This window comes from Ursus americanus, chromosome 4, assembly GCF_024610735.1.
Source record: "Ursus americanus isolate L20-20 chromosome 4, mUrsAme1.1.p, whole genome shotgun sequence".
In the NCBI taxonomy this organism is placed as follows: domain Eukaryota; kingdom Metazoa; phylum Chordata; class Mammalia; order Carnivora; family Ursidae; genus Ursus; species Ursus americanus.
Genome location: NC_142130.1, coordinates 73,466,779 through 73,482,444, shown reverse-complemented (window position 1 = coordinate 73,482,444; position 15,666 = coordinate 73,466,779). Strand labels below are relative to the sequence as shown.

The 15,666-nt window shown below is 35.0% G+C and overlaps 1 protein-coding gene across 6 annotated transcripts in view; it reads right to left on the bottom strand.

The window, feature by feature from the left end:
• USP25 (ubiquitin specific peptidase 25) overlaps positions 1–15,666 on the bottom strand; it is a 138,707-nt gene that overhangs the window by 27,614 nt on the left and 95,427 nt on the right. For 3 of the 6 annotated variants that reach the window (XM_045785447.2, XM_045785448.2, XM_045785450.2), the window contains 3 exons: positions 7,719–7,858; positions 2,554–2,667; positions 570–665 (listed from right to left, as the gene is read on the bottom strand). In XM_045785447.2, the coding sequence (XP_045641403.1) occupies positions 570–665; positions 2,554–2,667; positions 7,719–7,858 (350 nt within the window). The remainder of the gene's footprint in view (positions 1–569; positions 666–2,553; positions 2,668–7,718; positions 7,859–15,666) is intronic. The other 3 variants (XM_045785452.2, XM_045785453.2, XM_045785449.2) reach the window with 2 other exon arrangements.

Below are 15,666 nucleotides of genomic sequence, written 5' to 3'. Positions count from 1 at the left end.
CTTATTTCACTTAGCATTATCTCTCACATTTCTTGAAACGACTAGGATATTATAAATTAATTCAGGAGAAAACGTAAGTGAATAAGAAACATAAAATAAATGAACAAAATCAGTTTTGAAACAACCAAGTGAAGAAAGCAGTTTAAGAATCAAATGATAGTGAAATTTGAAAAAAATATTGTTAATATTGATTAATAGTATCACCAATGAGAAGAAAATAAACTGTATCAGAAGTAATTACTCGGTTCCTGTTTTCGCTCATCAATCCCTTTATTCCCTTCAAATAAAAACACAATTCAAATTTCTGCTAACAACCCAACGGTGCACTATAGGGTAACTCTAGTAAAATGCTTTGTTCTTTTTGTTGAATTATCTGAGTTACAAAAAAAAAAAAAATCACTTATCACTCTCACTTCATGGATAGTAGAAACCCTCAGAATATCAGGTGGCCGTGGCTAAGATAGGAAAAGAGAAATTATATAGGAAACTAAATTTAACTCAAGGAAATAAAGTATTTGAAGAAGTTCATTTAAAAACATTAAAGAATTAAATGAAAATGTTAATTGTACCTTAAAGAACCCTGCTTCAGGGCCACACCTGTCATATACATTCCTGGATTTACCTATCGCCATGATAATACCTTGCATGTTCGGTGTCATCATGATCTGCCACAAGGAATTTAAAGTAAAAGTTTTTGAATGGTTAACATAAAAAGTATCAAAAACCAAAATAATATCTTGGCATGCAAGTTAAAAGTTCTTTTTTTTTTTTTACTACTTATAGATTAACCACTGCATATTTTATGGCAAATATGAACCAATATGCATGTAAGTATCTTTCAAAATCATCCATACAGGGCCACAGCTAGCTCCAGATGGTGCCTTTGTGCAAAGTGCAAAAAGGCATCCTCTCTAAACTGAAGAATTCTAAAGGCACCTCCTTCTTGACAAACAAATCAAAAAGTGCTGCTCTCTGAGAAGCACTTAGAACAAGCAACACTCTTTTTATTTAAAAAAGTGCCTCTTCTTTAAGGTTTGAGGAGCTCAGCATGAGCTCAATTTCAACTCTACTTTGGCCTGGTGGCTGGGCACCCTTGCACGACTGTATAACCTAACCATCTATGAGCTGCAGCCCTGTATCCATACGACCTAAAGTTCCCGGGCACATGCACTGTTAAACCGTCACTCCAATCAATTACAAAATGCATCTCTGCCAATAGCATAAGCATTTGCACAAAAGATAGTGTTAAATGATTAATCACAATTCTATATTTTAAAATGCCAGAAGGCTTACTCTAAAACAAGCACTCAGGTGCTTGGTCAATAAATTAACATTTTTATTAAACCATGCCAGTTTCTGTAATTTTCAAGCAGCAACATGGTAATGAAATAGTTAACTGGAATAAGGCACTGCTATTAAGTATTAAATACTTAATAAAATAAAATACTTAAATAAATAAAATAAAATAAATAAAATACTTGTTTTTGTAATAGCTTATCATTCTTAGCTGTTCATATTTTTAAATCCCTGCAAAATGAAACACAAAGCACTACGAAACTATCGTATTAGAGCAATCGAGAAATTGCATCCATCACCTCTGATTCACTGAACCTGTCATCCAAAGTTTGATTATACACTGAGAGTCACAATATACTAACATCTGCTTCAGAAAAGTCATCTGACCAGTTCCTATCTCATAAACCAGTTTCTTCTTCTCCTTATGGCCCATGTCATCTTAATGTCTTTGTGACACTTCTAGTTTTGGTGATTAACTCTTACATAATCGCTTACTTGAAATTTTGAAATAAGTCTTAAAAAAAAGTTACTTGAAAAACTACTTAATATATATTACATTCTCATCCATTCCAGTAAAAACTAACAAATGATAGAATTCAAGGTCTTCCAGGGGTTACTATTCAGAAACAGCTTTTCTGGCCCTTCCCTCAAATATAAGAAAGATCAAATATAAGAGTCTTAAGAAAAAAGTGAAAAAGGGGGGGATCTGATGGGACAAGGACCATAGCACATTTTCATGTGGATGCTCAAGAACAGTGCAGAAAGCACTGGAAGGCATTCAATAATGATGAATCGCTCAATTCACATTCACACGGAGGTCGCAGAGGCAAAAATATCCACCATCTCTTCGCAATCAGGCTGCAGGGCTTTTTGGCAGGAAATAGTAGGCAAAGTATTAAAATACATAATTCAAGTAAAACAGGAAAAATTATTTTTAAATGTTCAAATGTTTTGCTATTTAATTAAACAGACCTTATGGTAATCTATCAACCTGAGAATAAACTGATCGTAAGTCTGCATAAAAGAATTAACTCTAAAACATTATTCTTTTGACAAATTCCATAAGCTTTCTATTAAAATTTTCATTTGAAATTCAAAGTTCTGTTAGCAGTTGGTAAGGTAATTTCAGACCGTAGGTGGCCAAGCTGTATGTTATGCAGCAATACAAGTAAATGTGAAGGTGCATGCACGCCCAAAGTACGTGTGTTAAACAGCCAGAGAGAAGTAGAATAGTGCACAGGTCTACAATAAAGGTACCTCGTCATCATAACCCCCCTCCTTTGACTCAATCATGAATTTCCCTACATGAGGAATCGCCACCTCTACAACTTGCTGGTTAGAAGGTGGTTGGCTTGTGGTATTTTCAGGTTTCTGCAGAAAAAAATTATTAGTATGAACATTAGAAAAGAGAACAATGGAAGTACCAAGTATAAAGGGCAGAGATTCCTGAGTCTTTAAAAAATATCTGCATTTGCTTAGCATGAAATGAAACCACTTAAAACCAACACTAGAAGTGAATGAATTAATCAAGTAATAACATAAGATATACAACTTTCCTTTTATAACTCAACCACTAAATTTTCTTTTTTTTTTCCCCACAAAGCATTTTGGACACCAAATCCTTAAAAATAATATACTGGATTTGCATTTCCTACTGCTGTCTATAAGTTACAGCCAAAGTTTTTATTTTTTTTTTAATTCTAGTAATTCTATAAATCCTTTCTTAATAACTCCATCAAAATAAGACATGACCTTCTCTAAACCCATGAGAGTTTGTAGGTTTTCTTTCTTATGGTTTTACCTATCCTTTCTAATAAATTAATAGTATATCCAATTTATATCGATACTCTATTGTGTTTAACTCACTTTATACAGCCTATGACAGTGTTGTACAATGTATTGTACGATGTATTTATATGTGTGTCTGATGAATTCTTGCTTCTGAAAAAGATGCTGGAAAGTGACAAAATTTTTAACAATTTAATAAAATTTTTAACAATTGAATCAGATTTCTTTTTTACTTTTCTTTGGTAACAAATTCTATGAATTTCCCTAATCCACACTAATAGAACAGAAGCCAGTATGAAATCCAGAAAAGTCCACCCAAAAGTACTAATATGGTTCATCCAAAATACTGTCCAGATTTCACAGAGATCTTATATTACTGAATAAATTTATAATTAGCATATTCACTATTTATATAATATAAATAAATTTCACAAGTATTTAAGGTGCTTGAAAGAAGCTTGCTTAAGTAATTTCAATTTGCAGCTTCAGTTTTCTGAAGCAAAAGATAAACTTTAGTCTTGACATAAACAAAATTTTTAAAAAAGCAATTAAAGGGGTTTTATTTCAATCTGAAATATAAGTAAATTCTAGAGATGAGAACATTTTATGACTTTCCAGAAGTACATATGCAAAAAGAGTTTAAACAATAAAACAAAACTAACTGGCCAAGACTGACACTGTCCCTTTCAAAAGAAATACTACTTTTAAACACAACTTTTTAAGAAAAGATTTCCTTATTTTGAGTCCTCAACTTTTCAAGAGGAAATAACCAGCCTACAAGGTGGTTGTGATCACAAGAGAAAATATTCAGCTAATCCAATTCCTCATATATAACAGTTGTTCTATAACAAGTATTACCAATATTGTAATACTATCATGCTACTTTAAAGTGCTTGTATTTGAATAGAATAACCCAGTATTACTAGCATACATACCTAGAGAGATATACTTAGTATCCCATGACACTTAATTAAGGATTTTAAATCCTTCTAGCATATGAAAGAAGAATAATTATGCTAGGTCTCTAACCACAATAGTGAAATTTGATCAGGTAAATTAGAAGATCTGTCTAGACTTTGTGGTGAAACGCTTCTCAGAATCAAATCAATCTAAAACAATATTATCTTGAGAGAATATAAATTTAAGTCAAATAGCAACTGGGAAACTGACAGTATTAGAATACTGATCCTTATAAAACAATATATGGCCTTTGAAAAAAAAAGTTGCACTTAAGAAAAAATAATGTTTAATAAACATTTTCAGTTACCACAGAAGAGTTTCAACAGCATAGTACAAGTTGTATGCGTGCAAGTTGAAAAACCAAAGAAACTTTGGGTGAATATAATAATTCTGTTGTATCATTCATCAAGCTTAGATATCCTGAGGTACCATAAAAATTTTCCATATAAAGAACTTGAGGGCTCTTTAAAGTAAAGTACATGTGTATTTATCTTTTTCTATTATTGTCAGGCCCTATATAAACACCTTAACAAAAGCTAAACTTGAAAGGAGTTAATAAGTGTTTCAGTTAATAAACATTCCCCAAATAACTGAAATACAAAGATTTTTATTAATTGCCTGAAATTCATTAAGTGGATTGTTTTAAAAAGTGGTTTTTCATGAAAGGGCTTTTAGAAAGCTATATAACTACAACTACTTTGACCCCCCCCCCACCTGTTAAACCAGTAATTCAACTATGGGGAATCTATTCTAAAGAAATAAATCGAAATATGGAGAAAATTTCATTTCTAATAGCCTATTTATAATAATGTAAAAGCAGAAACAAATATACAGTAGGGGAATGGGTACATAAATAAGAATTTAATCACTCAATGGAATAATACCCAACCATTATGGGGAAATGGTTATGTCACAATGCTAAATGATTAAAGAAAAAAAGGCAACATATAAACAAAATTGTATATGCAGTAGTATCTCAGCTACAAAAATAAATCCCAAACCTGTACATAAAAATAAGAATGAAAAAAAAATACCAACATATTACATGATTAGAGCTTTGAGTAGTGGGACTACACATGATTCTTTCTTAAAGTATACTTTTCTGCATTTTTCAAATTTTAAAATATTTCACTTAGAATTAAAGACATTCTCCTAAACAGTAAGCTATGTATACATTTAGAGACTACTTCTCTATGGTTTCTGTGACTATGCTTTCTAGGGAATTCTTAAGCTAACGTTGGAACTTAATATATTGCATTTTTGTGAAATGGTTTGTATTTAAGTAACAAAACACTACATGCTAGGTACTTTCAAAAAATAATCTTAATCCCACAATGATCTCCATTTCATGTAAAAGTAAACTGATGTTTAGAAAAATTAAGCACCTTATTCAGGTTTGCAGAGCTAGTGAGAAGTAAAACCAATGTTCAAAAACCCAGGACTATCTAATCCCAAAGTCTGAACACTCTTTTCATGTATGCAATTTAGTTTCTAAGGTATATTTTTAAGTGAGAAAAACCAGTATGTGGTTATTAGGATCCAAAGCAACTAATCATGAGACCAAGAACAGACTGCTTCAGACAACCATGATTAACATATTCTTAGACATGTTGCAAGATTTATACAAACAACTCGGGCCAACTGATGGTACTACTCCAGAGGATACGCCAAATGGAAAAAAATTTGTGCTAGCTGTCTATCATACTCTCTCAATGCCATCCTCCTTTCTTAAGTAAAGGTGAAGCAGTAGATTGTAGGCTTATAAAAAGATATTCGTATATATATATTATATATATCAGTTATATACATTATGTATGTATTATATATGTGAATATATTATTATATATAAAAATATATTCAAGTGCTGGTTTCTGCAAATTTATGTTATACATGATTAGCCAAACTAAAAAATCATGTTTCTATATTAAGTTAAATAATACCTTTGGCTTTCTGATTACAGTTAAAAGGACGATATTTATTAACCATAATGTAGGCTTCCACAAATAAAATGCCTAATTAGCAAAGGGCCAAGCAAATTACATTTTTAGATCAGGCAAAATATTTTTCCCTTGTGTCTACTTCTCTGCCCTTTCCACCTCCCTCAGTTTTCCTCTTCTACCACACCCCGAGAAGTTAAGACATCTCAGATCCATCACTAGAAGCATTTTCCAGGAATGCTTCAGAGTTAGCAGGGGTTGATCTCAAGCACATTCAGAATCTCCAGGGCATTTGCAAAATTTGGAACAATAAAAAAACCTATACTAAAACATTTTTATAGTAAAATAATATAATCAAAATTTTTCATACAGGAAGTGAAATAAAAATGTAATTTCTGATTATTCATTTGTCAAAACATAACAGAATACCTCATTAATTGAACATTTTGGTTAATCAAGGTCCTATCATATTAAAGACCTCAGTGCAATTAGCAGGTTATTGTTGAGATTAAGTTCACTAAGTAGAAAACTGTGTTAAAAAAACTGTATGTCCTGAACACCCGTGTGGCTCAGTAGTTATGCATCTTTGGCTCAAGTCATGATCCCAGGGTCCTAGGCTTGAGTCCCAAATTGGGTTCCCTGCTCAGCAGGGAGTCTGCTTCTCCCTCTGCCCCTCCTCCCACTTGTTCTCTCAATCTCTCTCTCAAATAAATAAATCTTAAAAAAAAAAAAGAAAAAGAAGAACTGTATGTCCTGTTTCCTTTAGGTCTCTAGGAAGGTAATCTTCAAATACTAAAATTAGCTATCAAGAAATCTGCACACAGCTGCTTGTGCTCACTAATAAAAAAAGTAAGTGACTACAGCAACTGAATGTTTTTGTAGTATGAAATTCTTGAATTAACATCTCTCAGGTCATACACACTGAAAACACAGTACAATACCAATCTACTCAATTTATTGTTACAAAAAGACACGACTGAGAGTTACAACACACTTGTTTATGGTTTTATGGTTTATGCATATAAACCACTTTGCAAGATGACATTTATCCTGCTAATAATACTCGAACCTAGAATTTCTAGTATTTTACTATTAAACATATTCTATGGGACAATAAAAATTACTACCTTATATTCCCAACTATTGCAATGTAATAAGACTAAAGACAGAGGGAAGGGGTGAGGGAAAAAAGAGAAATAATGCCAGATCTTATACTTCTCTTTTTAAGTTCCAAATCAAATGATCAATTTAGTCTATGATTATGATTTTTCATCATTCTCTAACAGGAATACAGAAATTTATTTTTAAAAAGAAGCTTTGGGGCACCTGGGCGGCTCAGTCAGTTAAGTGGCCAGCTCTTGATTTTGGCTCAAGTCAAGATCCCAGGACCCTGGGATTGAGCCCTAAATCGGGCTCTGAGCTCAGCAGGGAGTCTGCTTGAGGGTTCCCTCTTTCCCTCTGCCCCTCCTGCTGCCTGGGTACTCAAGCTCTCTCTCACTCTCAAAATAAATAAATAAATCCTTAAAAAAAAAAAAAAAAAAGACAGCATTAAAAAAATTACAGCTGAGGAAGCTACAGCTCAGGGGTTAGGTGACACCCACAGTCCCTGACCACGTTACTGGCAGCGCTGTCCCTTGGCCCTGTCTCTCCTGACTCCCAGGCAGGCTGCTCTCCATTACAAGGCTGGAAATGTCATGAAGATGGCTATGTTCAGAGAGCCAAAAGAAAAGTTCTTACCGACTGCAAAACTGTTTCAGGACTTTTATCTTCATGCTCATGTGATGCCTTGGTAATTATTCGAATAGTTTCTTCTTTCAAGTGCTTTGAGAAATCACCTCTTGATGGCTGCTCTAGATATTCTGGTTCTCCTGCTTGTGCTTCATAAGAAAAGAATCAGTTGTGTATCTAATACAAATCACAGAGAGCTATCTAAGATGAATCTGCTATTTAACTCTAATTCAAAGTTATAGAGTAACCAATTTTACTTTTATGTAATATACCACTCAACATATAGCACCTACCCCAGAATTTAACCCCCAAAATCAGGTTCAAGAGTAGTCAATTACTGAAGAAAATACTCATTGTCTCATAGTCTATGGTTAGAAATTCATAGCAAATTTTTCTGTCATGATAAATACCAAAATCTCATTTCGGAAAATCATCAGCATCCTACCAAAAAGAAAAAAAAAAAGACTGAGTTTGTATAACAATCCTGGTCTGAGGTTCCACAGAGAACACAATAGCTGTTTCTCTGGCTACAAAATCCTTTTTCACACCTCCCTGACCAAACCTAACCCCGAATGAACCCAACCTTCTATCTTTTCTGAACCTGCCCTGGTAACTGAGTGTTGTCAGAGGAAAAACAATTATAACCTGGCAAACCGATACTAATATAAATTCAAGACTTCAAATACCATCCTTGCAAAGAACTCTCAAAGTTTTCTCTATCATCTGCTCTGAGCTCCAGACCCATCAATGTGACAATGTACTCTGAACGTCCCACTAGATGCTTTATAGACAACCCCAAATGCTCTATATAAGTGGGCCTCTGCCTATCTCTCCAACATAACTTTGTATCCTTTACTCTGTGCTCTCCTTTGTCAGGGAGGTTTTTCCTTTCAACCTTCAGATCTTTCCACATTTTCTTCCCTCTGCCTATACATTCAACCCACTCTCGGTCTTCCATCAAAGAACTTCTGTATGTCTTTTTGTTTAAATACCACTTATCGAAGTATTCTGGATTATACCAATTTTAGAGCAGGGCTTCTCAGCTTCTTGGCACTACTGACATTTTGGTTCATTTTGATTCCTTGGTGTAGAGTGGTCCTGTGCACCTGACTACCCACTCTGGGTAGTCAGGTGATACTGTCCCTCCAGGTGTGATAACCGCAAATGTCTTCAGTTTGTCAAATGTCCCTTGGGGGGCAACGTCCCTCTCGAATGAGAACCACTGCTCTAAAGTGACTTACTCTTTTTAATAGCACTTTACCACAATTATGACTTAATTACTATTGTATTTGTTTCAAGCCCATATCCCCTGCTAGACTAAGAATCTCAAGAGTAGGGATGTTATCTCCTTTTTGTATTGCTATTTCTTCAACACCTAGCATACAGTAAGCACACAATAACTTAATGGAACAAATGAATTAACAAATAATGGATATAAGGAATAAGAAGGTACACCAAAATGTCCTACAATGCTATTGGGATTGGTTAAGTGAGCCCTTCCAAACCAACTGGTTTGACACAACAGGACTACTGCCATCCTTTTCAATATCTGATTTAAAAAAAAAATAAAAAACTCCCAAAGTGAAATATTAAATTTTTAAAAAATACTATAATTTCAACACATATGCATGGTAATCCATCCATCCAATAAATTTTAATTAAGTATTTAACTATGTGCCAAGCACTAGGCTAGACAATGGGACTCCCAGTGTGAACAAAGCAGCCAGTCTCTCACCCCATGAAGTTTAGAGTCAGCTATGGAGAATGTCATTAATCAAAGAATCACACATATGAATTGTGACAATATTATAATAATACATGCTAGGAATAAAATGGGGGGAACTTAGATTATGGAATATGAGGTAAACTGACTTTTTAGCTGAAGGATGATGGGTCGATCATCCCATTCCTTGATGGAAGGATGATCTGAAAGGCGGCCAGTGTGGCTGAACTACAGTATAAGAGGAGATACAGCAAGAGATGATAAGGGCAAAATCAAAGGGTCTTTGAGTCTAATAAAAGTTTTAAGGATAAAAGGAAGTGAATAAATGTTTTAAATATAATGGCAATGTGGCAAGATTTTTTTCTTTTTAGGATTTTATTCATTTATTTGAGACAGAGAGAGCACAAGTGGGGAAAAGGGTCAGAGGGAGAAGGAGAAGCAGACTCTCTGCTGAGCAGGGAGCCTGACGCAGGGCTCGATCCCAGGACCCTGAGATCATGACCTGAGCTGAAGGCAGATGTTCAACTGATTGAGCCACCCGGGCGCTCTGCAATGTGGCAAGTTATAAAAAAACTATTCTGGCTACAGTGTGAAGAAGGGATTCGAGAAGAAAGTAAAACTAGAGGTCAGTGAAGTACTAGAAGGTACCAGGGCAATATGAGCAAGAGATGGTGGTGCTTTTGGACAACAGGGGCAGCAAGAGAGGTAGAGAGAATTAGTAACATTGAAGACGTACTTTGGACACAAAGGTTTGGAGGCTGATGTGACAATGACTAAGTTTCTGGCATGAGTAACCAGGATGATGGAGGTAAAATGTACTATGACAAGGAAAACTGGAGGAAGGAATGCTTACAATGTGTATGACAGGAGGGAAGTTTAAAGAAGTCAAATGCCCTCATTTCTGTATTTCCTGACTTTGCACTGCAATGTTCTTTCAGTGTCCTGTATGACGGATAAGGTGAAGAAAATTTCAGACTATACCACCAGCTGATAGTAGGATGTGAACTTAATGCAACAAGGGCCAAGAAATCCATCTGGTCTGGCACTGGTCTAACACACCGAACATGGACAGTATGTAAAGTAAGTCCTTAGGAACAAAAGTAATTTTATCTGATCAACACAGTCAAATATATCTTAGGTCCCCAGGGTCAAGATTCCTTCCCACACAGGGATTTAAGTCCACAACCAAATGAGTAATGTTGAATGATCTTGCCTCAATGTTACACAGAACTATTTCTTCTAGAGTTTTCCTTGTGTATGTATGTTCCTGGGAACTTACATTTGAATGGTGCTGTATAGTCACTAGGTGAATCTACAAGGATTTAACATCTGGGAGTTTGGAAACAAAAACCCAAACTTCATCTAGCATGTTTACTGAGCCCGTGCCATTTATATTAGCAATGAAGATAACTGACATAAAATTCACTCATTTTCAGAACTCTCAATAAAATCAGATAAATATATACTCCATTATAATACAAACTATTGAATGCAATAACAAAGTTATACACGAGGTTCCACAGAGCACTGTGGGCCCAATACACACACTTGAGATGATGTTGCATATTAGGAAAGATTTCCTAGAACAAATGCCAACTGAGCTGAATCTTGAAGAATTTGTAGAGAGGATTATCTTGTAGATGAGAAAGGAAATTCCAGGCAGAAGGACAAGCACATGCAAAAAGTCACTGAAAACGGATAAAAGATTAATAATATTCTTGCTATTAATGAGCCTTTACACTGGTAAACCAAAATATAGGTACAACATAAATGTGGTAGTGAGAATAGTTGGGATTAAGAGGAAAAAAGCTGCTACAGGGATATATGAGAGGGACTTGTAAAGGCCTTGGGATATGACGAAGGTCTTAAAGAGTGGGCAAAATTTCTAGAATACTGATCATCAGAGGATATTTTTTAAATGAAGGACGCTTCATGAGAAATGCCATAACGATAGGAAAGTTCCCCACAAGGAAGAGTAATGGGGAATAATATGGTTACATGAAACAAAATATTCATAGGGAAGTAGATTTGGAAGAAATACAAGGGAGTCAGATTATAACACATGGTCCTTATGAAAAAGAAAAGAGGTTTTTGCCTTCATTTTGTCAAACCAGAAAGGTAAAAAACATGTTTACTGGAACAAATAACCAAAATGAGGAAAATAAAAAGTTCTTTCACTACCCAGAGATAAGCACTACTAGCATTTTTAGTATTATATATTTCCAGACTTTACCCACATTTTATAAAGAAAAGGAATGATTCTGAATATACTGTTTTTAACATAACAAACTTTTTTTGTGCCAATACTAATTTTTACTGGTTATACTGTGTTCTTCTGTATGGAGGTCTCATATAACTCATACTCTACCTATTGCACATGGAGGCAATGTCCATTTCTTTGTTAAAAACAACGGCACAAAGAGTTTGGCTTTGTGTGTCTGTAAATACATACAGTGCTTTTTGTTCATCCTGTAACCCTATAGAAGCCTCATCACCGTTGGCCTGTATAAATAGTAGGAATTTAATTAATGGAGACCATGCTATTTTCTTTACCTGCATTCTGACACTTTATATACTAATTGGTCCCTCAGCTTAATATATTCTTCAGGCTTCAATTTGGAATACAGCTGGTGATTACCAATTTTCTATGGAGGTATATAATATCCATGTATCTAAAGCATCTCTCACATCATTTATTTGTCCTATGGGTACTTCACGAAGATTTTTAAATGGTTATCCTCCACATAAGAGATTTTCCAACCATGCTCTAGGTTCAAGATAGAGGGTCTTCATTCACCTATTTGGTTAAAGAAGACCCAACATTCTACAAGTACTCTGAGCCTGCTCCTTTGGTCCACCTTCATAATTAGTAAGGGACTGGGAGGGTTTGGGAGTGTTCTATTTATGTGTATTTCCTGGTTATGCTCCTCAACATTTTAAGAGGAGAGTTAATTCAATAATCAATTGGCTTTCTGTTACAGCACAAGGATCTGCTTTTTTCTTCTTTTTCTTTTTTTAAATTTAAATTCAATTAGTCAACATATAGTACATCATTAGTTTCAATGATTCATCAATAATTCATCATGTGCGTATAACACACAGTGCTCATCACATCACGTTTTTTGTTTGTTTTTAAGATTTTATTTATTTTATTTGACAGAGAGAGCACAAGCAGGTGGAGCAGCAGAGGGAGAGGGAGAAGCAGGCTCTCTGCTGAGCAGAGAGCCTGATATGGGGCTTGATCCCAGGACCCTGGGACCATGACCTGAGCCGAAGGCAGATGCTGAACCGACTGAGCCACCCAGGCGCCCCTCATGTGCCCTCCTTAATGTCCATCACCCTTCCCCATCCCCATCCCCAGAATCTTAAATCTACTATCTTAAATCTATTAAAAAAAAAAAAAGGAGCAACATCTCCTCTTTCAGATTTAATACCTTGCCTTACTGATGAGCCTTATTACACTCACATTTAGAAGAATATTTAAAGAGGATTACTTCAAAGATATGCAAAACATTCATTTCTAGAAATGTATTTAAAATCAACGATTCCCCAAAAGCAGTCTATAAAGAGCCATGGTAGGCTGGCTGCATAGAATCACGAGAGAAACTTTTAGGACTTCAATTTCCTGGGTACCACCACAAATGGAATCATGGGAACGTGGCGGGTGGAGGCTTAGGAACCAGAGTTAAACCTAAAATTTACCTAGGACAGAGCTGCATCTGTACCACACATTTTTAGTCTGCTTCTCTAATGTATCTTTATTTTGGCTAGACTTCTAAAATGTTAGTATTCCATACAATGAGGATCACTTCTAGGGAACTCATTATTGGAATCTCCATTGGAAATGAATTCAATTCAGAAAACATTCAAGGGTCATCTACTATATGTCATTTATTATGTTAGATTCTGGAGATATAAATAAGAACATCACTCAGTTCCTGCTTTAAAGGAACTTGAGAATATTGAGGACATTGTTCATTCTACCAGGTCTTACTCTCAGGAACCAGCTGTACTTTCCTGGAATATCAGCTTGTTTTTAATTTGTGGACAGTATCTGTAGAGAAGTCCCAGGGCCAATTCTGCAAGCCCCGCTACATAAGTTTATGAAATCTTATGGAATGTATTTCATACCAATATTAACCATTTGTGCTTTATTTTTTCCACCTTTTTAAAAAAATTGGGTATGCTACACAGGTTATGAGGACTTCAATAGTTTTTCCAGAAACAATATTGTACCATATGTTAACTAAAATTTAAATTTAAAAAAAGTAAGTTTTTAAGGGTGCCTGGGTAGTGCAGTTGGTTAAGCAAGTCTGCTTGAGAGTCTCTCTCTCTCTGACCTCTTCCACTCCCACTCGTGCTCTTTCTCTCTCTCTAATAAATAAATAAATCTTTTTTTAAAATGTTTTTGAATAAGATAGGAGGAACACAAGTAAAAATGCAAAGCTCTTCTCTCCCGAGTAATTTTTCTGTTTTATAAATAAAACCTGGAGCCACACTGTTTAACCAGAGGTACTTCTCAGAATTATCTAAAGATCTTTTTAAAAATATATATTCTGGATACTTCCTTCAGACGTTCTGATCCCAGTTAAGTCTTAGGTGATCTTACTTAGGTGGGGTGTGCTGTTTATACTCACAAAAAAATTCCCCAGGTATACACCGTATACCCTGTTATAAAGAACTGTTGAATAGATCTGTAAACATAAGTGTTCAGCAGTAAGCAGATTTAAGGAGGTAGCATGAAAAGGACCAAATAATTTTTGGTCCCATCATTTATTACTTAGTTTCAGTAAGACAAGGAATGGTACTAGAGAAGTGAGGTCTATGGATTTCTTGGTCACATGTAAGCATAAGTGGAACAAATACTCATTTAATTAATATATAAATTAATATTCTTATTTGGAGTATCACACAGAAGAAATTGATTTCAGTAGTTCTCATTTTATAGCTTTATTGAGAAGATCTGAGAGGAAAGGAAAATCTGATGAATTTTAAGAACAAGACTTCCTTGTATGACTTCCACTAGACACTCATAATTCTAGTGCACCCCTAACAGATTTAAATACAGGTTCTCTTTAATACGCTGAAAATATCATACCAAATTGAGCAAATTACTTTGGAAACTGTGAAGAGAAATAAGATGATGACATGGGCATTAAATTAAAATTTCTCTACTAATGACTGGGGAGATGAGTGGTGCCAATAAACATTAATGAGCTCCCTAATTCAATTGTGATATGTTAAATTGCCCTGCAACACAGGACGGACTTCTGAAGAGGGTATATAAAATAATACAGTAACAGAAACCAATCTTTTAAACAGTGATCTCACTCCCCAATATTACAGACTTAGCACATTCTATTCCTACGCACTCAAAGTGTGCGTTTCCGGCAATCCTGTGGGGGGACACAATGTTTGCACTGAGGCAGCTACTGCGACAGCCTTCTAGAAACCCAATCTGGAAGATAATTATCCTAACAGTTACATGTGAATTGACCATTTCTCTCTCTTTTTTAGTTATTCTGATTCCTCTCAGAAATATATCTCCATTCTCAAGTACTTTTTTTAAATACTAAAAAGAAAGACATGAAAATATATGCCTAATACCTACTCCTGGCTTTTTAGATTACAAAACAGCATTTGAAGTATATGGTAGGAAGTATTAATCAAGATAAAGAGTATGGGGCATATAGATTTTGGCCTTTTATACAGAGAGAATATAAGCTAACAAATGTAAATGGTAGGGCAAAGTTGGCTAGTCCTGTCAGAGAGGAATACTAATGGGGAATATGTATTAGTATGAACAGAAATAAAATGTGTTAAGTCTGTAAATTTAGTCTTGTAAGAGACAAGATGAAGAGAAGGAGACCGTATAACACTTAATAGTTTGGTGCCACAAAATCTAAGTGAGCCAAGAACAGAGCTGGAGCTTAACCAAAGAACACAGGATTAACCTTCATCTGAGAGCTTAGGTACCACTATCACTTAGGCCAATTAGGCAGCCACGTCCTCCCACTAATAAGATAAGAACAGCCACATGCAAATGGTAGGCATAAAAGTTAGCGGACGTACAATAAAGCAACTCCATTGGGGTAAATTCTGGGGATCGATTTGAGGAGGATTATGTACAGATGAGAAGGGATGAAATCACAAAGGGGTGAAATTGGCTCAAAAATGAAAAGAATTATAATGTATATACTGTGATTTGAGCACAAAAATCTCTTGATATCTATT